Raw genomic sequence first — 22,942 nt, 5'->3', positions numbered from 1 at the left:
AAGAGAAACCCAAAATGGTAAAATAAGAAAGAGGAAATGTAAGCAGCTCATTAAAGTCAAAATATTTATATGTCTATATGGAAAGAGGATTTCTGTAATTCTCAAAAATTACTCTTAATAGTAAAGATGGAAAGATTTTACTCAGAAAGAGGGTAGAGAAGTAAATTGATTATGATGATATAATGTATATGTAAAGGTGATGATATGGAATGATATGTATGTATGATATGATATGTATGCATATGAATGACATGTAAAAAAAAGCCAAGGGCTGAAAGAGACAGTTGCACTGAGAGAAAAGGGAAGGGAGAGACAGAATGGGATAAATTATATAACATAAAAAGGTGATGCAATACAGAGAGGGGAGGATAAGGGTGGTGATGGGCAATGTTTAAACTTTACTCTCCTTGTAACTATCCCAGAGAGGGAAAAATGAGTATACTCAGTGGGGTATAGAATTCTGTCATCCTACAGAGAATTAGAAGGGTAACAAGGCAATGGAAGGGAGGTGGAAGTGGGGGGAAGGTAACAAAAAGCAAAATACTGGTAAAGAGGAACAGAGTGAAAGGGAATAGAGCAGGAGACCTAAAGGGGATAATGTAATGGAGGGCAACACACAATTAGTAATTATAATTCTGAATATGAATGGGATGAACTCATCCATTAAATGGAAGTGGATAGCAGAGTGGATTAAAAACCAGAAGCCTATTATATGTTGCTTATAAGAAACATATTTGAGGCAGGGTGACACACACAGAATCAAGGTAAAAGGCTGGAGCAGAATTTATTATGCATCATATAAAGTAAAAAAAAAAGCAGGAGTAGCAATCATGACACCAGACAAAGCTAAAGTAGAAATTGATCTGATTAAAAGAGATAAGGAAAGAAATTACATTTTGCTAAAAGGTGCTATAAACAGTGAAGTAATATCATTACTAATCATTTATGCACCAAATGGTATAGCATCTAGATTTCTTTTTTTTTTAACCCTTACCTTCCGTCTTGGAGTCAATACTGTGTATTGGCTCCAAGGCAGAAAAGTGGTAAAGGCTAGGCAATGGGGGTTAAGTGACTTGCCCATGGTCACACAGCTAGGAAGTCTCTGAGGTCAGATTTGAACCTAGGACCTCCCGTCTGTAGGCCTGCCCCTAGCATCTAGATTTCTAAAAGAAAATTAAAAGAGCTCAAGGAGGCAATGAATAGAAAGACCATACTAGTGGGGAATCACAACCTTAACCTATCAGAACTAAATAAATTGAACCAAAAAATAAGAAAAGTGAGAGAAGTGAATGTTAGAAAAATTAGAGTTAATAGATATCTGGAGAAAACTAAACAGGGATAAAAAGGAATATATCTTCTTCTTAGCAGTACATGGTACATATACAAAGACTGACCATGTTACTAGGGCATAGAAATATTCCAAACAAATGCAGAAAAGCAGAAATAATAAATACCACTTTCTCAGATAATAATGAGATAAATATTATAATTAACAAGGGTCCTTGGAAAGGCAAATTTAAAATTAATTGGAAACTAAATAATCTAATTCTTCAAAACTGGTCGTTCAAAGAACAAATCATAGAAACAATTACCGATTTCATTGAAGAGAAAGACAATGAGGAGACAACATATCAAAATCTATGGGATATAGCCAAAACAGTAAATGGGGAAAATTTATAACCCTGAGTAAAATAGAGAGGGAAGAGAGCAATGAATTGGGCTTGCAACTTAAAAAAAATTAGAAAATGAACAAATTTTAAATCCCCAGATAAAAACTAAATTGGAAATCCTAAAAATTAAAGGAGAAATTAATGAAATTGAAAGTAAAAAAAATACTGAATTAATATTTAAATAAGACTAGGAACTGGTACCATTAAAAAACAAATAAAATAAAGCACTGGTTAATCTAATGTTTTATAAAAGAAAGAAGAATACCAAAGTATCAAAGATGAAAAGGGTGATCTCACTTCTAATGAAGATGAAATTAAGGTAATTATTAAGAACTATTTTGCTCAATTATATGCAATAAATATGACAAATTTAGATAAAATGGGTGAATATTTACAAAAATATAAATTGCCTAGAGTAACAAAAGAGGAAAAAGAATACCTAAATAATCCCATCTCAGAAAAAGAAATTGAACAAGCCATCAAGGAATCTCCAAAGAAAAAATCTCCAGGGCCAGATGGATTCACAAGTGAATTCTATCAAACATTTAAAGAACAACTAATCCCAATACTATACAAATTATTCAACAAAATAAGCAAAGAAATAGTTTTACCAAGTTCCTTTTATGATACAAATATGTTACTGATTCCAAAGTCAGGTAGACCAAAAACTGAGAAAGAAAACTATAGATCAATCTCCTTAATGAATATAGATGCAAAAATCTTAAATAGAATAATAGCAAAAGGACTCCAGCAAGTTACCATGAAGATTATTAACTATGATCAGGTGGGATTTATACCAGGAATGTAAAAATGGTTTAATATTAGGAAAACTGTCCACGTAATTGACCATATCAATAATCAAACCAACAGAAGTCACATGATAAGCTCAATAGATGCAGAAAAAGCCTTTTACAAAAATACAACACCCATTCCTATTGAAAACACTAGAAGGAATAGGAATAGAAGGGCCATTCCTCAAAATAATAAGCAGTATATATTTAAAACCATCATCTGAAATGGGGACAAGTTAGAAGCCTTCCCGATAAGATCAGGAATGAAGCAAGGATGCCCATTATCACTTCTATTATTTAATATTGTTCTAGAAATCCTAGCAGTAGTAATTAGAGAAGAAAAAGAAATTGAAGAGATTAAAGTAGGCAATGAGGAAACTAAACTATCACTTTGCAGATGATATGATAGTATACTTATAGAACCCCCAGAAGATAAACTAAAAATCTAGTGGAAATAATTAACAACTTTAGCATAGTCGCAGGGTATAAGATGAACCCACATAAATCATCAGCATTTCTATATATTTCCAACAAAATTCAGCAGCAGGAGTTAGAAAGAGAAACTCCATTTAAAATCACTCGAGACAATATAAAATATTTAGGAATCTATCTGCCAAAACAAACACAGGAATTATATGAATACAACTGCAAAACACTTTTCAAACAATTAAAACTAGATCTAAATAATTGGAAAAACATTGATTGCTCATGGATAAGAAGCGCTAACATAATAAAAATGACAATCCTACCCAAATTGATCTACTTATTCAGTGCCATACCTATCAAACTACCAAAAAACATTTTAATAGCATTAGAAAAAATTATAACAACATTCATTTGGAAGAACAAAAGATCAAGGATATCAAGGGAAATAATGGGGAAAAAAGTGAAGGATGGGGGCCTAGCAGTACCAGATCTTAAACTGTACTATAAAGCAGTGGTCATCAGAACAATATGGGGGGGCAGCTGGGTAGCTCAGTGGATTGAGAGCCAGGCCTAGAGACGGGAGGTCCTAGGTTCGGATCTGGCCTCAGAAACTTCCCAGTTGTGTGACCCTGGGCAAGTCACTTGACCCCCATTGCCTACCCTTACCACTCTTCCACCTATAAGTCAATACACAGAAGTTAAGGGTTTAAAATTAAAAAAAAAGAACAATATGGTATTGGTTAAGAGACAGAAGGGTGGATGAGTAGAATAGACTAGGAGTAAATGATAGGGTTCAAGTCCCTTTTTGGGTGCCAATATGTTGAAAGCTACCCAACATCTCCTGATAATCTGATAAGGATCATTTAGTTGATAAAAAAGTAACAGGATATGGGAGTTCTTTTTGTTAGCTCATAGCTGCTTCTGCGTCTCCCTCAATGAGTTTAGGATTTTATTTTTATAATGTATACCAAACCCAATTCACACACAAACACAAAGGACTTCACAGTTGTGCAGAAATACAGATTATGTCATATCAAAGCACAATAAAGTTACAGTTTTACAAAGAATTTTCTCTTGAAGATAATGCTGGATGAGAAAAAAAAGTCCCAAGGCTGAGTCTTATACCTTATCGGGAGGAAAACACCTGCTGGATGAGTCTTGTCTAACTTTTGTCTAGTTTTGAACTTGACTGTCTGAGAACAGTTTTAAGCTTTTTTTCTTCATTTCTGTCTTAAAGAGAAACTGTTAACCTCTTAACTGCTGGTTTACTCAGAGGCACTTTATATAATACTTGAGCTGTCTTCAAAATTAATTTAATATGTTTTCAATAAGGAAGAGCCATTGAGAGAGGTTCAGATAAAAATATCTATTAGAGACTCTGTTTCTCTTATTGGCCTCCCACACCTCACCAAGCTAGTGTTCAATAAAACCAAAGACCCCAACTTTTGGGACAAGAACTCACTATTTGACAAAAACTTCTGGAAAAATTAGAAAACAGTATGGGAAAAACTAGGTTTAGATCAAGATCTTACACCCTTATCCCAAGATAAATTCAAAATGGGTAAATGACTTAAATATAAAGAGTGAAATCATAAATTAGGTGAACATAAAATAGTATATCTGTCAGATCTGTGGGAAAGGAAGGAAAAGACCAAGCAAGAGATGGAACACTGAAAAATGTAAAATAAATAATTTTGATTATATCAAATTAAAAAGGGTTTCTACAAACAAAAGCAATGCAACAAAAATTAGAAGGAAAGCAACAAATTGGGATAACATTTTTATAACAAAACTTTCTGACAAAGTTTACTTTCCCATATGTTTTCCCAAATAAGCAACTAAGTCAAATTTACAAAAAGTCAAGCCAATCCCCAATCAACAAATGGTCAAGGGACATGAATAGGTAATTCTCACATAAACTATCAATAAGCACATGAAAAAGTATTCTAAATCCCTCCTGATTAGAGACATGCAAATCAAAAACAACTCTGAGGTACCACTTTACACCTAGTTGACTGGCCAATATGGAAGCAAAAGAAAGTGATAAATGTTGGAGGGGATGTGGCAAAATTGAGACACTAATACACTGTTGGTGGAGTTGTGAATGCCCTCCAACCATTCTGGAGGGCATTTTGGAATTATGCCCAGAGGGCTTTAAAAGAATGCCTACCCTTTGATCCAGCCACACCACTGCTGGGTTTGTACCCCAAAGAGATAATAAGGAAAAATACTTGTACAAAAATATTTATAGCTGCATACTTTGTGGTGGCAAAAAACTGGAAAATGAGTGGGTATCCATCAATTGGGGGATGGCTGAACAAATTGTGGCATATGTTGGTGACAGAATACTACTGTGCCAAACAGAATAATTAACTGGAGGAATTCCATAATGAACTGGAGGAATTCCATGTGAACTGGAAAGACTTCCAGGAATTGATGCAGAGCAAAAGGGACAGAACTAGGAGAACATTGTACACAGAGACTGATATATTATGGCACAATAGAGTGTAGTAGACTTTTCTACTAGCAGCAATGCAATGACCCAGGACAATCCAAAGGAACTTATGAGAAAGAACACTATCCCCATCCAGAGAAAAAAATATGGGAGCAGAAATGCAGAAGGAAAAACATATGATTTATCACATGGTTGGATGAGGATATGATTAGGGTTCTGGCATTAAAAGATCACTCTACTGCAAATATTAATAACATGGAAATGGGTTTTGAACAATTTTGTATAACCCAGTGGAACAGCTTGTCAGCTCTGGGAAGAGGAGAGTAGGGGGAGGGGAGAGTAGGGAATCATGAATCGTGTAACCATGGAAAAATATTTTAAATAAAAAATTAAAATATATTGTTGTATCTTGAATCAAATACTGTTGTATCTTCCCCCTTTCTTTTCACTCCCAGCAACCATCATCATTACTCCTCTCCTTAAGTATTTCAATAATCTGTTTGTTCTCTTTAAATCTAGCTCCTCTCAATCCATCTTCCCAATAAATGCCAATGTGATATTCCTAAAGCACAAGTATAATTATAACCTCTATAAAGCTTGTATAAAACATAAATTTCTTTGTTTCTTGCTTAGTGCTTTTCGCATCTGACTCCAAATCACTTTACCAGCCTGATGACAATTTACTACACAATATTCCACACACTTTTTGGTATAATGAATCTAATATTTCTTATAATGTTTCATTTTCCATCCTCTACCTTTGAACTAGGTATCCCTGAAGCCTGGAATGATCTTCCTCTTCACTGATACCTGTAAGGATTCTTATTTTCCATCAAAACTTAACTACTTAGTTCAAGCTCTACCTTCTATATGAGTTATTTCCTGATTTCCCCCAAACCCCACAAACTAGTGTCCTTCCTCCTAATTTTTTGTTTTGTATTTATTTTATATACATATATAACATTTATTTATGTTTATTTGCTTATTTATTTGTTTATGAGTGTGCGATTATCCCCGAAAAGAATATAAGCTTCTTAAAGACAGGGACTATTTCACTTCTATCTCTGTATCTCTATTGCCTAAATATCTAGTCCATAGTAAGGACTTAACGAATGATTGTTGATTAATTTTATAATACTTCATAATTTTGTTTTCAAGCTTATTGTATATCATTCTCCTATATACGACTCTATATTTAAGCCAAATTAGCCTGCTTGCTATTCTTCATGCAATACATTTCATTTGTTTCCATTAATTTTCATAGGTTAATACACTACTACTACATTACCTCTACCTGGTATAATTAAAACTTCCTTTAAATCTCAGTTCAAGTATCATTTCCTAATAATGTCTTATAGGAGTCACAAACGTTATAGAGGTTAAGTGAAAACAACTGAAGTTTATTGAGGAGTGGAATGACATAGTCATACTTGTGCTTTAGAAATATCACTTTGGCATTTATTTGAAATATGAGTGGAGAGAAGCTAGATTTAGAGTCCAAATAGATTATTACAGTGCTTTAGATAGGGAAAGTATCCAAAAAAGAGCAGTCAATAAAGCTAAATGCTACAAAGGGCTCAAAACAAATAAGAACTGAGAGGCCACTGTACTTAGTGATCATTAATGACATTGGGAAAAAATTTTAAGTGCAAAGGTAGGTTTAAAAGCCAAATTCTACTAAATCCTACTAAAGCCTACCATGAATCTTCATTAGTATTCTCCCTAAAAAATTATTCTGTATCTATTTTGCACATATTTTTTATTTAACTTTCTCTGTATGTTTTCTCCTGATAAAACCTTTAGGAAAGGTCTCCCTAGAACCTAACACAGTTCTTGACACATACTGGATTTTAATGAATACTTGTTGAATTGAATTATTGAAAGATACATTGGAATCAAATACTATAGGGTTTTCAATGCCAGGCAGAGATGTTTATATTGTATGTAGAATGGTTGCATCAGTTCACAGTTCTACTACTAGTGCATCAGTGTCCCAATTTTCCCACATCCCCTCCAATATTTACCATTTTCCTTTTTGGTTTTATTAGTTACTCTAATTGGTAAGAAGTAGTATCTCAGAATTCTTTTAATTTGCCTTTTTCTAGTCAATAGTGATTTGGAACATTTTTTCTTATGACTATAGACAGTTTTAATTTCTCTGAGAACTGCCTATTTATATCCTTTGACGATTTATCACTTGGGAATGCCTTCTTTTATTATTATGAGTCTGAATCAGTTCTAAGATATATTTTTTCACTTTTTCACAATTTTATTGAGGACTGCCATTTACATGTGCATATTCCAAAGGAAAATGCATCATTACTCCCATAGATCTTCAAAATCCTAGCTAGGTCTCCAAAAGAGAGTGAATTCTTGAACCTAGTTCAAGTTGGAAGTTTCTGAGAGCTAGGGAAAAAAAGAGGCGGAATTCTCAGTTTCCTCCTTGAGCTCCTCAATAGTAGATTTTAGCACCAGAGATTTTGAACCAGAATGTCCATTATTTTATTTTTTTAAGATATTTTATTTTCCCAATTACATGTAATAATTTTCCACATACATAGTCTGAAGTTATAAGATCCAAATTGTCTGTCTCTCTCCCTTCCTTCCCCACTCCTGGAGATGGTAAACAATTTGATCTGAGTTATACCTGTATTATCATGCAAAAAAACATTTTCATATTTTCATCATTATTGTAAGAGAATATTCATATAAAACCAAAACCCCAAAATAAAAATGCAAATAAATTCAAGTGAAAAATAGTATGCTTTGATCTTTCTCTCAAGGTGGATAGTATTCTTTGTCATAAGTCCTTCAGATTTGTCCTGGATTACTGTATGGCTTTGAGTAATTAAGATTTCAGTGAATTTTCTTTATACAGGAATGCTCTGAATACCTCTTTGGATTTTTTTTTAATTGGAGTTGCAATTTGGGACTGAAATTCTAAAGTTAGTTTTGCTTGACTGGGTTAAGCTTGGACCTTTCCAAATTCTCTTTTCTTTTTAAGTTAAATTCAATTAAATTGGAGACAGCTGGGTGGCTCAGTGGATTGAGAGATCCTAGGTTCAAATGTGGCCTCAGATACTTCCTAGTTGTGTGACCCTGATCAAGTCACTTAACCCCCATTGCTGCCTAGTCTTTACTACTCTTCTGCCTTGGAAACAATACATAGTATTGATTCTAAGACAGAAGGTAAGGGTTTTAAAAAAAAACCTTAATTAAATACAAATTTTCCCCTATTACATATGAAAAGAGTTTCCAACAGTTTAAAAAGAATTTTGAGTCTTGAATTCTCTTTCTCCCTCCTTTCTTCTTCCCATCCCCCCTTCCCACTGAGATGGTAAGCAATCTGATATAGATTTTGCATATACAATCATATAAAACATTTTCCCATATTAATCATTTTATGGAAGGAAACTCTAACAAAAAAAATGTTTAAGTTTGCTTGGCTCCTTCTCTGGAAACAGATAGCATTTTTTGTCATGAGTCCTTTGTGATTGTTTCAAATCACTGTCTTGCTGAGAATAGCTATTATTCACAATTGTTCACTATACAGCATTACTGTTACTATGTACAATGTTATCCTGGTTCTGCTTACTTTACTCTGATTCAATTCCCATAAATCTTTCCAGGTTTTTCTGAGCTCCTCTTGCTCATTATTTCTCAAGGCATAATAGTATATTCCATTATAATCATGTGCTATAACTTAATAAGAGATATATTCTTAATCAAAGAAGAAATATAGGCCATTACAAAAGAAAGATAACTTTGATTAGATGAAACTGGAAAGCTTATGTGCAGACAAAATTAATGCGCTGATAAAATTAATGCACCTGAGATAAGAAGGGAAGTTGTTGAATGAGAAAAATATTTTTGCGTCATATTTTTATGATAAAGTTTAGTATCCAAGATGTATACAGCATTAACAAATGTATATGTATGTACATACATATACATGCATGCATATATATGGCTAATTGCCACCTATTCTATAGAAAAGTGGTCAGAGGATACAAAAAAGTAGCTCTCAAAAAGAACAGCAAAATATTCATTTTGAACCATATGAAAGAAGACTCCAACTCATTAATAAGAGAAATTCAAATCAAAACAACCCTGAAATTTCATTTCACATCCTGCAAATCAGCAAAAATGACCCCCCAAAATGGCAATTCTCAATATCAGAAGGGTTGTAGAATGATAGGCAAACTCATCTGTTGGTGGTGGAGTTGTGAATTGGTACAAGCACTTTGGAAAGCAATTTGAAATTATACAAATAAAATTTCTAAAATGTCCATACTCTAAATCAGAAATTCTATTACTGAGCCCAAGAAAGACACTGCTAAGAAGAAGTTTCCATATATACCAAAATAGTAATAGTATCACTTTTTGTGTTTGCAAAGAATTGGAACAAATTAGATGCCTATCAATTAGGAAATGGCTAAACAAATTGTGTTGCATGAATGTAACAAAATGTTACTATGCTATAAGAAAGATGTGTGTGATGAATACATAGAAGCATGGAAATGTGTGTGTGTGTGTGTGTGTGTGTGTGTGTGAGCTAAAAGTGAGTGAAGTAAGCAGAGCCAAGAAAATAATATATACAGTAATTATAACAATGGAATAACAATGGAAAGAACAATTATACACTGAAAAATCAAAAATAAATGTAAGAAAACTATAAAGACCAATTAGAATGAAAAGATGTGAGAGAATACCCACCCACCCCTTCATAGAAATGGGATGTTTAGAGGTGTGGCACATTGCACATTTTCAGACTTTTTAAATATATTGATCAGTTGTGCTGATTTTTCCCCTCTCTAAGAAACACTATTTTTTATATGGGATGGCTCTCAGGGAGAGGGATAGATATGTGAGATAACTATGATGATATAAGAGACAAAAGACAACAAAATCAGAATTTTTTTAAATTTACTATTACATAGCATTTCTGGCTCCTAATGTCTTATACTAGTATTGATGAAATTAAATCAAAGTATTATTTTTAAAATATTGAAACTTAATGTTACTTGTTAGACTGTTTCACAATTTAACTGAAAATATTTTTACTCTGTTGTTTTTATATTTGTCAAGTCCTTTCATAATCGTTTGGAGGTTAAAAATTTCCCAATGAAAGAACGCACTCGAGAAGAGCTGGAAGAAGTGGAGAGAGTTTTTCAGCTAAGGAAGATTGAAATAGCTGAATATAAAGTATGGTTTTGAATATCTGTTTGATGCATTTTAGTTCAAGTCTTGATACAGATTTTAATTGAAATACAAGGGAAAAGATGTTGAAATATTGCTTTTGCTAATATTTCCACTTTATGTAATAAATTCTAATGAATGATCGGGTGGTAGAGTGGAGAGTCATAGCCTCCAAGGTAGGAAAACAGGGGTTCATGCCCTGCAACTCACACATACTAGCTGTGGGATCTGGGACAAGTCCTTTAACTTCCTCAGTGCTCTAGGCAACTCTATACAGTTCTAAATTGCTGAGAAGAAGTCACCTTAAACTGGTAGAGAGTTTCCTTACTTGGGAAGTCTGATGCCAATAAAATTAAAAGTTTGGTCCATATAATAGTGATTAAAAGCTATCATTTATATAGTGCTTTAAGGATTGCTACCTCATTTTATCCTCACAACAATGCTGGGAGGCAGGTATTATCCCTATTTTACAAATAAAGACACTGAGGTAGACAAAGGTGCCCAGTGCCACACAATAAGTAAGTATCTACTGCTGGATTTGAATTAAGGCCTTCTTGACTCCAGGTCTAGTTCTCTACTTACCTGCCAAATCTCTTCTAATGAATAATATATACTTGTAAATATTCATAGCTGTCCTTCACATAAGAAGATGAATGATCATAGAACATGAGACTTTAATTATTTCCCTAGTAGTGATGAGGGAGTACCTTTAGCCATACACAGTCCCTTATGATCAGAGCAGTGGTTGTGCATTTTCAAGATACTGGACAAGTGTACAATTCATTTGGTTACTATGAAAGATTATATTTCTCCACAGAAAAATAATTGGCCTATACAAGTTATAATACATAGTCATGATCTCATTAACACTATTCTCTATCTACCTCCCTTACTTGGTATACCAAAAGAATAATCAGACCTGAAAACCACACTGCTTGATGTAATACAAGGTACTGAGAGGATGTCAAGCATTTTCATGTATAGTTTCTAAAATGTAAAATAAAATAACATTTTATACCTACTGTTCAACTTATATGTCACTATATGAATTCCTATATAAAATACAAACTAACAAGACTCACCTTAAAATATTTACATGGACAATCATCCTGCCAACATAATTCAAAGATTTCTACTGTTATCATATATCTATAATGTATAGGCTTAATCTCTTCTGTAAGAGTTTTAATCTTCAATACCATCTGGACAGCAGAATTTAAAGCCTTAAAATGATTTTTGGAATACTTATATTGTTACCAGGTTGCCCTTTAGAGATACAATTAAGATTTAATAATAAATGTACTATGTTTATCCATACAAAGCTACGAAAGGAAATTGCAGAAGTTTTACCCACAGCTTTAACAAAACATGAAGTTGAGGAGGAGGAAGAAGAAGAAGAGGAACCAAAAATAAGAGACAGCAGCTTACTCAAATATTTATTTGGCAGCTTGAGTTATGAGCTTATTGAAGACACAAGTTTGTTATATAGCCAGTTAGAACTTCATACCAGAGAAGAGAAAATCAACCAGATAGTACTACTGAAGGTAAATTATTTTTATCTTCCAAATCAGCAAAGCTCCCTTGTAAAGTGTTTTCTTGGGTCAATGGATTAAGATACAAATCAAATTATATCCTTTTATGTGTTAATATATACTGTAATTCAACTTTTCTTTCTCCCTCCCCAAATATCCTTAGGATTATTACAATACTCTACTATGATACACACAAGAATATATTCTATTAGGAAAGGTAGGAATAAGTATTTATATAGTACCAGAAACTATGCTAACCACTTTATAAATATTCTCATTTGATATTTATAACAACCCTGTGAAGTAAGTACTGTTATTGGCTCCCATTATTACAGTTGAGGAAACTGAATGAAACAGAAGTTTAGTGAATTGCCAATGGTCACAGAGCTAGTAAGTTGTCTGAGGCTAGATTTCTACTCTGTTCTTTGTAACTCCAGGCTCAGTGTTCTATCCACTGTGCCACCTAGCTGCCTCATACTGATATCACAAATAATGTTAAACCCAATCCTGGGATGCTATTATTACATCTTTGTTCTAAATTCCCCTCCTTAAAGGGCTATTTCAATTTTAATATTATATAGACAAACAAAGCTCTTAGAAGAATAGGGAGCCACTTTAGGATTTTGAGCAGAAGATATCTGAATCTGAATTTCAAAGCTGGAAATTACTTTGGAGATCATCTGTTCCAAATTTTCTAATTATATAAATAAGGAGAGTGAAGTCCAGAGAATGAAGTGATTTGTTTAAGATCATAGTTAATAAAAGAATAAAGATCTTTTAACTCTCAGTACAGTGCCTTTTATAAAGTATTTTACTTAAAGCATTATTTTAAGAAGACTAAGGAGGTAGTAATTTGCAGGATGAATTTAGAGTAGAGATAGAGTGAAGAACTGTTAAGACTATAGAATGATCCTACCTGTAAAGAAGTAACCTATGACATTTGTAATATTTCAGGACATTATTTACAACATCAAAACTAATTTCAATAAGGAATTTACTACTATATATCTACAAAAGATTTTGGAAATAGAACGAGTGACAGAAAGAAATGTAAATATTGGTAGAATTATTGAAGATCTCGAACTTGGAGAAAAGATCTGGCAACCAGAACTTGAAATATGTGAAAATCCAGAGAGGATTCTAGCTGTAGAAGATCATGAGGTATATTTTCATATATATATTGCATATATATGTATATATCACAGCTCTGCTATTTTAAAAAAGGATATATATATATATATATATATATCCATTCCTTACTTTCTAAGGTTGCTTTTCTGTTTCTATTTTGTATGTTTATTTGGATTAATTGCTGATGGAAGAGGGGGAGGAAAGAGGGAGGAAGGAGAGAGAAAGAGAGAGAAGTGAGAGAGAGAGAAATAGAGACAGAGAGAGAGAGAAATAGAGACAGAGAGAGAGAGAGAGAGAGAGAGAGAGAGAGAGAGAGAGAGAGAGAGAGAGAAACACCATAGTTTCCCCTTTAGAGAATGTTTTACAGTTTTAAAAAACATTCCTCACAACAGTTTTATGGCGTAGTTCCAAGTACTCCACCCATTTTAAAGAGGAAAATGAGACTCAAAGAAGGTTAAGTGTCTTGCCCTCATCCATTAGAATAATCTTGGGGCTTAGAGACCAGTAATGCATAAGGCAAGTAGTTCTCTTATTATGGCATGTGTCACCTCACAGAAGCAAGTTATTCTAAAGAGTCAACAGGGGTACTAAAGAATCAACATGAGAATGTGCCCTATAGGATATTTATACAGGGACCTAGGAAATGTATATAAGGTTTTTAAGTGTTATAATTTTTGTCACCAGATGATTTATAATTGCCTCCATTCAAAATGTTTACCAAGATTACAGAAAGGCACTAAGATACATGAAATGAGTAGTGGGATTCCTTGTGACATTCTGGCACCATATAATTGCGAGCTACTTCAGTACTAGATTTGGACATGCCTTCTGATTTTGCTCATTGTTCATTTCATTACACCATGTTTTTTTTTTCATTAAAAAAAGTTGAAATACAAGAGCCATATTTCTTTAGAAAGAAAAGAGGGAGCCAAAATGGCAGAATAAGGATAGAATACCCTAAACTCAACCAAATTCACATCCAAACAAGTATTTTAAAGTGCTTGAAAACAAATTCTGGCATGGCAGAACCAACAAAAGATGGGGTAAAGCAGTGTTCCAGCCTAAGACAATGTAGAAGGTAGTCAAAAAAGACCCATCTCAGTAGGGTAAGAGGGGAACACAGCATAGACAGCATCCTGGCAAACTAGCAGCAGGGAGAGTGAAATCTAGCCCAGGTGGTATCTGGGAAAACAAGCTGTAAGTCTCCTCAAAGCAAGTCAGTAAGACTCTACTCATCACCACCAACCTGCAAGGAAGCTAAGACTCCCCCACTCTGAGCCTTGGTACATCAGGCCCTTAAGACATCTAGGCCAAGAAGCCCCAGTACAAGAAGCATGGGGCAGTGCTACCTCTGCTCCAGGAACAGAGTCAAGCTTTAGCATATAAGTAAAGATTACAAAATAGGCCAAAAAAATGAGCAGCAAATGACAAAGAGAAACTTTGACCATACAAAGTTACTATGGTGACAGGGAAGATCAAAACATAAACTCAGAAGAGAACAACAATGCCAAAATGGCTACATGTGAAACCTCAAAGAAAAATGTGGAATGGTGCCAGGCCCAAAAAGAACTCCTGGTGGAGCTCAAAAATTTTTTTAAATCAAATAAGAAAAGTCAAAGAAAAATGAGAAAAAAATGAGTGATGCAAAAGAAACATGAAAAAAGAGTTAACAATTTGGTAATATGGAAGCAAAATAAATGGAAAAAGACATATAAAAATTCACTGAAGAAAAAATTCCTTAAAAAGTAGAATTAGACTAAAAGAAAAGGAGGCACAAAAGCTCAATAAGGAAACCATAAAAAAATCAAAAGAATTAAAAATAGAAGAAAATATGAAATATTTCATTGGAAAAATAACTGACCTGGAAAGCAGATCAAGGAGACATAATCTGAGAATTATTGGACTTCCTAACAGCTATGATTTTAAAATAAAAAAAAAGAGCTCTGGGTACAGTATTATAAGAAATTAACAAGGAAAACTGCCTGGAAATTGAAAGAATCCACTGATCACTTCCTGAAAGAGGTCTCAGAATAAAAACTCTCAGGAATATTATTGCCAAATTCCAGAGCTCCCAGGCTAAGGAGAAGATATTGCAAGCAGCCAAAGAGAAATAATTCAAATATCATGGAATTACAGTCAAGATTACACAAGACCTAGCAGCTTCTTCGTTAAAAAAAAAAAGCAGAGGGCTTGGAATGTGATATTCTGGAAAGCAACAGAACTAGTATTATATTCAAGAATCACCTACCCTAAAAAACTGAGAATAATCCTCCTGGGGAGGAAAACAGACATTTAATGAAATAAAGGTCTTTCAAACATTCTTAATGAAAAGATCAGAGTTGAACAAAAAATTTGATGTTCAAGATTCAACCCATAAAATGGAAACAGATAGCTGAGAGGATTAAAAAACATAATCCTACAATGTATTGTTTACAAAAAATCCATTTGAAGCAGGAAGACACAAAATTAAAGGATTGAGAGGAACATTTTACATAGTAAGCAATATTGTTTAACAAACAAATGTGAATGACCTAGCTATTCTGACCCTTTCAGTGATCCAAGACAATCCCAAAGAGTCATGAAGAAAAATGCCATCTGCCTCCAGAAAAAGAACCAAAGGAGTATGAATGTAGAACAAAACATTTCACTTTCTTCTTTTTTTGTTTTATTAGCAATCTCTTCCACAAAATGATTAATATAGAAAAATATTTTATATGGTTGCACATGTAAATTCTATATCATATTACTTATCACCTCAGGGAGGGGAGAGAAGAGGGATGGTAGGAGGGAGAAATTTTGTAATTCAAAAATATTTTAACACTAAAAATTGTTTTCACATGTAATGGGGGGAAATGAAATGTTATTTTAAAATTTTAAATAAAGAATTAGAGCAGAATCTATGCTTCAGCTAACATAAAAAAGCAGGGATAACAATCATGTTTTTAGATGAAATAAAAGCAAAAATAGATCTAATTAAAATAAAGAGAGAAATTGCATCTTGATAAAAAGCACCATGAATAATGGAATAGTATTTATATTACTATATAACATATACATGTTATGTATATTATGTAATATATGTGCTATATGTAGCATATATATATATAAACATACCCATATCACATCACATATGCAAATGGCATAGCATCCAAATTCTTAAAGGACAAGTTAAATGAATTATAGGAGGAAATAGACAATAAACTATACTACTGAGGAAACAACTTTCTCCTCAAAACTACATAAATTTGACTAAAAAATAAACAAGAAATTAAGAAGGTGAATATACTTTTTAAAAAGTTAGGTAGGATCCATCTCTGGAGAAAAATGAATGGGAATAAAAAGGAATACACCTTTTTGTTAGTGGTATATAGCCCCTACACAAAAATTCATTGATGTAGGGCATAAAGCCTCACAACCAAATGCAGAAAAGCAGAAATATATACTATTTAGATTATAATGCAAGAAAATTTAGATTCAATAAAAGGATGTGGAAAGAAAGAACATTGATTGAAAACTAAATCATCTAATCCTAAAGAATGAATGAGTCAAGGGAAAAAATCATAGAAACAATAATTCCATTAAAGAGAATGACAAGACAACATGCCATAAATTATAGGACGCAACCAAAGTAGTACGAATGGGAAAATGTATATATCTAAAGGCTTATAGCAATAAAATAGAGAAAAAGCAAGACAAAAATAGCAACAATTTTTAAACTCAAACGCCAAATTGAAAATCAAAAGAGAAATTAATAAATTTGAAAGTGAGAAAATTATTAAACTAATAAATAAAACTAAGTTTTAAGAAAAAAGCAATTAAATTCATAAACCACTGACTAATTTTATTTTTTTAAAAGAAAGAAGAAAAAAATTACCAGTATGATAAATAAAAAGGACCAATTAATTTGCTGTCAATGCAAAGCAATCATTAAGAGCTATTTTGCCCAATTATATGTCAACAAACTGACAATCTAAGCAAAATAAAAGGAATATTTATAAAAAATACAAATTGCCCAGATTAACAGAAGAGGAAATAAGATACTTAAATAACCCAATCAGAAAAAAAAATATTGAACAAGGAATCAACAAACTCCCTTAGAAAAAAATCTTCAGGGCCAGAGGGGATTCACAAGTGGATTCTATAAAGCATTTAAAGAACAAATTCTAATAATTTAAATTATTTGGAAAAATAGGTGAAGAAGGAGGCCTACCCAAATCCCTTTTATGAAACACTGATTCCTAAAGTAGGAGGAGCAAAAACAAAGAAAGAAAACTATAGACCAATTTCTCTAGTGAATACTGATGCAAAAATTTTAAGTAAAATCATACATTATGATCAGGTGAGATTTATACCAGGAATGTAGAGCTGGTTCAATATTAGAAACACTATCAGCATAATTGATCATATCAATAACAAAGTCAAGAGAAATCATATGTTATTCTCAATAGATGAAAAAAAAAACTTTTGATAAAATACAACACCCATTCCTACTAAAAAATACTAGTGAGCATAGAAATAAGTGGAGCTTTCCTCAAAATGATAAATAATATCTACCTAAAACCATTAGGATTTTATGATAAATAATATCTATCTAAAATGATATGTAAATGATATCTAAAATGATAAATAGTATCTATCTAAAACCAAAAACAGAGAAAGAAAACCACAGACCAATCTCCCTAATGAACATAGATGCAAAAATCTTAAATAGAATACTAGCAAAAAGACTCCAGCCAGTGATCATGAGAGTTATCCATCATGATCAGTTGAGATTTATACCAGGAATGCAAGGATAGTTCAACATTAGGAAAACCATCCATATAATTGACCATATCAAAAAACTAACAAACAAGAATCACATGATTATCTCAATAGATGCTGAAAAAGCCTTTGACAAAATACAACACTCATTCCTATTGAAAACATCAGAAAGTATAGGAATAGAAGGACCTTTCCTAAAAATAATAAACAGTATAATCTAAAACCATCAACAAGCATCATATGCAATGGGGATAAATTAGAAGCCTTCCCAATAAGATCAGGTTCACACCCAAGGATGCCCATTAACACCTCTATTATTTAACATTGTACTAGAAACACTAGCAGTAGCAATTAGAGAAGAAAAAGAAATTGAAGGTATTAAAATAGACAATGAGGAGACCAAGCTATCACTCTTTGCAGATGATATGATGGTCTACTTAAAAAATCCTGGAAAATCAACTAAAAAGCTAGTAGAAATAATCAACAACTTTAGCAAAGTTGCAGGATACAAACTAAATGTACATAAATCATCAGCATTTCTATATATTTCCAACACATCACAGCAGCAAGAGTTAGAAAGAGAAACACCACTTAAAAATCACCCTAGACAATATAAAATACTTAGGAATCTATCTACCAAAACAAACACAGGAATTATATGAGCACAACTACAAAACACTTTCTAAACAATTAAGACTAAATCTAAACAACTGGAAAAACATTGATTGCTCATGGGTAGAATGAGGTAACATAATAAAAATGACCATTCTACCCAAATTAATTTACTTATTTAGTGCCATACCTATCAAACTATCAAGAAACTTTTTTACATAATTAGAAAAAACTATAACAAAGTTCATTTGGAAGAATGAAAGATCAAGAATATCAAGGGGAATAAAGAAAAAAACATGAAGGAAGGTGGCCTAGCAGTACCAGATATTAAACTATACTATAAAGCAGTGGTCATCAAAACAATATGGTACTGGCTAAGAGTGGATCAGTGGAACAGACTTGGGGTAAGTGACATCAGCAAGACTGTCTGATAAACCCAAAGAGCCCAACTTTTGGGACAAAAATCCACTATTTGACAAAAACTGCTGGGAAAATTGGAAAACAATATGGGAGAGATTAGGTTTAGATCAACATCTCACACCCTATGCAAAGATAAATTCAGAATGGGTGAATGACTTGAATATAAAGAAGGAAACTATAAGAAAATCAGACAAACACAGAATAGTATACTTGTCAGATCTCTGGGAAATGAAAGATTTTAAAACCAAGCAAGAGTTAGAAAAAATTACAAAATGTAAAATAAATAATTTTGATTATATTAAAAAGGTTTTGTACAAACAAAAGCAATGCAACCAAAATCAGAAGGGAAACAACAAACTGGAGAAAAATCTTTATAACAAAAAAACTCTGACCTTTGTTATAAAGATGTTTTCCCAGTTTGTTGTTTCCCAAATATACAAGGAGCTGAATCAATTGTACAAAATATCAAGCCATTCCCCAATCAATAAATGGGCAAAGGACATGAATAGGCAACTTTCAGATAAAGAAATCAAAACTATCAAAAAGCACATGAAAAATTGTTCTAAATCCCTAATAATGAGAGAAATGGAAATCAAAAACAACTCATCTCACCTATCACCTAGTATTACCTCAAACCTAGCAGATTGGCTAAAATGACAGCAGGGGAGAGTAATGAATGTTGGAGGGGATGTGGCAAAATTGGGACATTAATGCACTACTGGTGGAGTTATGAATTGATCCAACAATTCTGGATGGCAATTTGGAACTATGTCCAAAGAGTGCTAAAAGATTGCCTGCCCTTTGATCCAGCCATACTATTGCTGGGTTTGTACCCCAAAAAGATCATAGGGGAAAAGACATTTACAAGAATATTTATAGCCATGCTTTTTGTGGTGGCAAAAAACTGGAAAATAAAGGTATGCCTGTCAATTGGGGAATGGCTGAACAAATTGTGGTATCTGCTGGTGATGGAATACTATTGTGCTCAAAGGAATAATAAATTGGAGGAATTCCATGTGAACTGGAATGACCTACAGGAACTGATGCAGAGTGAAAGGAGCAGAACCAGGAGAACATTGTACACAGAGACTGATAACACTGTGGTAAAATCGAATGTAATGGACTCTGTACTAGCAGCAATGCAATGACCCAGGACAATTCTGAGGGACTTATGGTAAAGAACGCTACCCACATTCAGAGGAAGAACTACAGGAGTGGAAACACAGAAGAAAAACAACTGCTTGAGCACATGGGTTGATGTGGACATGATTTGGGAAGTAAACTCTAAACAACCACCCTAGTACAACTATCGATAATATGGAAATAAGTCTTGATTGATGACACATGAAGAAACCAGTGGAAATGGGTGTTGGCTACTGGGGGGGAGGCTGGGGAGGGATAGAGTAAGAACATGAATCATGTAACCATGGAAAAATGTTTTCTAAAAAAAAAATGACCTCTTGGGGGAAAAAAATAAAATAAATAAAACCATTAGAAGCATTATCTATAATGGGGATAAGCCAGAAACGTTCCCAATAAAATAAGAGGTGAAGCAAGGATGCCTGTTATCACCATTATTATTCAATGCTGTACTATGTACAATGCTAGCTATAGCAATAAGAGAAGAAAAAGAAACTGAAGGTATTAAAATAGGCAATGAGGAAACAAAACTATCATGCTGCAGATAACATAATGGTACACTTAAAAAATCCTAGAGAATCAAGTAAAAACTAATTGAAATAATTAACTTTGGCAAAGTTACAGGATATAAAATAAGTTCACATAAAGTGTCAGTATTTTTATATATTACCAAAAAAGTGCAATAACAAGAGATAGCAAGAGACTCTAAGCAACATAAAAAACCTGAGGGTCTACCAGCCAACATAAAGCCAAGAACTATATGAATACAATTACAAAACATTTTTTGCCAGAATACAGATCTAAACAATTGGAAAAATATTAATTGCTCAAAGGATAGACCAAACCAATATAATAAAAATGACAATTCTACCTAAATTAATTCACTAATTAAAAGTGTCATACCAATCAAACTACCAAGAAATAATTTCATAGCTCTAGAAAAAACAATTTACAAAATTCATCTGAAAGAACAAAAGATCAAGAATATCAAAGGAATAAATTAAAAAAAAACATGAAGGAAGGTGGCCTAAGTCATACCATATTTCCAACTGTACTATAAAGTGGTAATCATCAAACAAACTAGTACTGGCTAAGAGAGAGTAGTAGATAAATGGAATAAATACACAGTAGAAAATGACCATCATAATATAGTGTTTGACAAACCCAAAGATCTCAGCTTTTGGGACAGGAACTCACTATCTGACAAAAACTACTGGGAAAACTAGAAAGCCATATGGCAAAAACTTGGTATGAACCAACATCTCACACTGTTTACCAAGGTAAGGTCAAAATGGGTACATGAGTTAGATATAAAGGGTGCTGTCAGATTTATGAATATGGGAAGAATTTATGGCCAACAAGAGATAGCATTACAAGTTATAAATTTCACTTTTTTAATTGCTAAATTTAAAATGGTTCATCCAAACAAAATTAATATAACCAAGATTAGAAGAAAAACAGAAAACTGGGGGAAATTTTCTATAGCAAGTATCTCCTGAAGGCTTCATTTCTCAACTATAAAGAGAACTGAGTCAAAATATAAGAATACAATTCATTCCCCAATTAATAAATGGTCAAAAGATATGAAGTTTGTTTTCAGATGAAGAAATCAAAGGCTTCTATAATCTTATTTTAAAATGTTCCAAATCATTATTGATTAGAGAAATGAACATTAAAACACTCTGAGGTTCCACCTTACACCTAACAGATACATGAATAGGACAGAAAGGGAAAATGTTGGAGGGAAAGTAGGAAAATTGGGTCACCAATGCACTATTGGAGGAGTTGTGAACTGATCCCACCATTCTGAAGAGCAATTTGGAACTGGGCCCAATGGGCTATAAAAAACTCTGATCTAGCACAAGATCTGTATCCCAAAGAGATTTTTTAAAAGGGAAAACAATCTATTTCTACAAAAATATTTATAGCAGCATTTTGGAGCGTTGCAAAGTTTTGGACACTGAGAACATGTCCATCAATTGGAGAATGGCTGAATAAGTTGTGCTATAGAATTGTGTTGCAATATCGTTGAACTTTAAGAAATGATGAGCAGGAAGAGTTTAGAAAAGCCTGGAAAGTTCTGGGCTAAGATAGGCATTTTCTCCTCACTACCACTGATGTGAAAAGCCTCAAAAAAGACAAGGAGCAGAATCAGACGATGAAAGGGGCTCTATTGCAGGACGCTGACTTGAAGGTAGGCAGGATTTGGGCATTTCCGCCCTATAAGGGGATAAAACTACTCATACCAAAGCACAAACTAATCACTCCTCCCCTGCTACACCTACCACACCAGAGGCAGAGCGAGAGCAGTTGCTAGGTTCTTGGCAGGGGGGCTGGCTGAGGACACCTACCCCTGAGAGTAGTGAGACTTGGGACCCCAGAAGGCTGAGAAACTTGGAGCCTGGGTGCAGAGACAGGGCAGAGAGGGGCTGCCCACAACAGACACAGTGGCTGCTTGAAAAATAGCCTCAGGGCAAAACCTGCTGAAGCTCAATACACAGAGAGCTACCTACCTTCTTCATAACAGACTTCTGGCTGGGAAGGGAAGAGAAAACTAACCTAGCAATATCCAGTAATGCCCAAGAAATACAATCTATAACCACCAAAAAAAAGAAGAAGGAGGAGGAGGAGGAGGAGCAGGAGGAGCAAGAGGAGAAGGAGGAGGAGAAGGAGAAGGAGAAGGAAGAGGAGGAGGAGGAGGAGGAAAAGAAGAAGAAGAAGAAGAAGAAGAAGAAGAAGAAGAAGAAGAAGAAGAAGAAGAAGAAGAAGAAGAAGAAGAAGAAGAAGAAGAAGAAGAAGAAGAAG

At 33.5% G+C, this 22,942-nt stretch overlaps 1 protein-coding gene across 1 annotated transcript in view; it reads left to right on the top strand.

Annotated features, from left to right (window-relative positions):
• The window catches only part of LOC123234246 (cilia- and flagella-associated protein 43-like), a 227,621-nt gene that overhangs the window by 168,345 nt on the left and 36,334 nt on the right, over window positions 1-22,942 (top strand). The window contains exons 23-25 of the mRNA XM_044660173.1: window positions 10,431-10,547; window positions 11,864-12,085; window positions 13,028-13,234. Coding sequence (XP_044516108.1) covers window positions 10,431-10,547; window positions 11,864-12,085; window positions 13,028-13,234 — 546 coding nt within the window. The remainder of the gene's footprint in view (window positions 1-10,430; window positions 10,548-11,863; window positions 12,086-13,027; window positions 13,235-22,942) is intronic.

The sequence above is a fragment of the Gracilinanus agilis genome, chromosome 2 (assembly GCF_016433145.1).
Source record: "Gracilinanus agilis isolate LMUSP501 chromosome 2, AgileGrace, whole genome shotgun sequence".
Taxonomy (NCBI): Eukaryota; Metazoa; Chordata; class Mammalia; order Didelphimorphia; family Didelphidae; genus Gracilinanus; species Gracilinanus agilis.
This window is presented reverse-complemented; position numbering and strand designations above follow the sequence as displayed.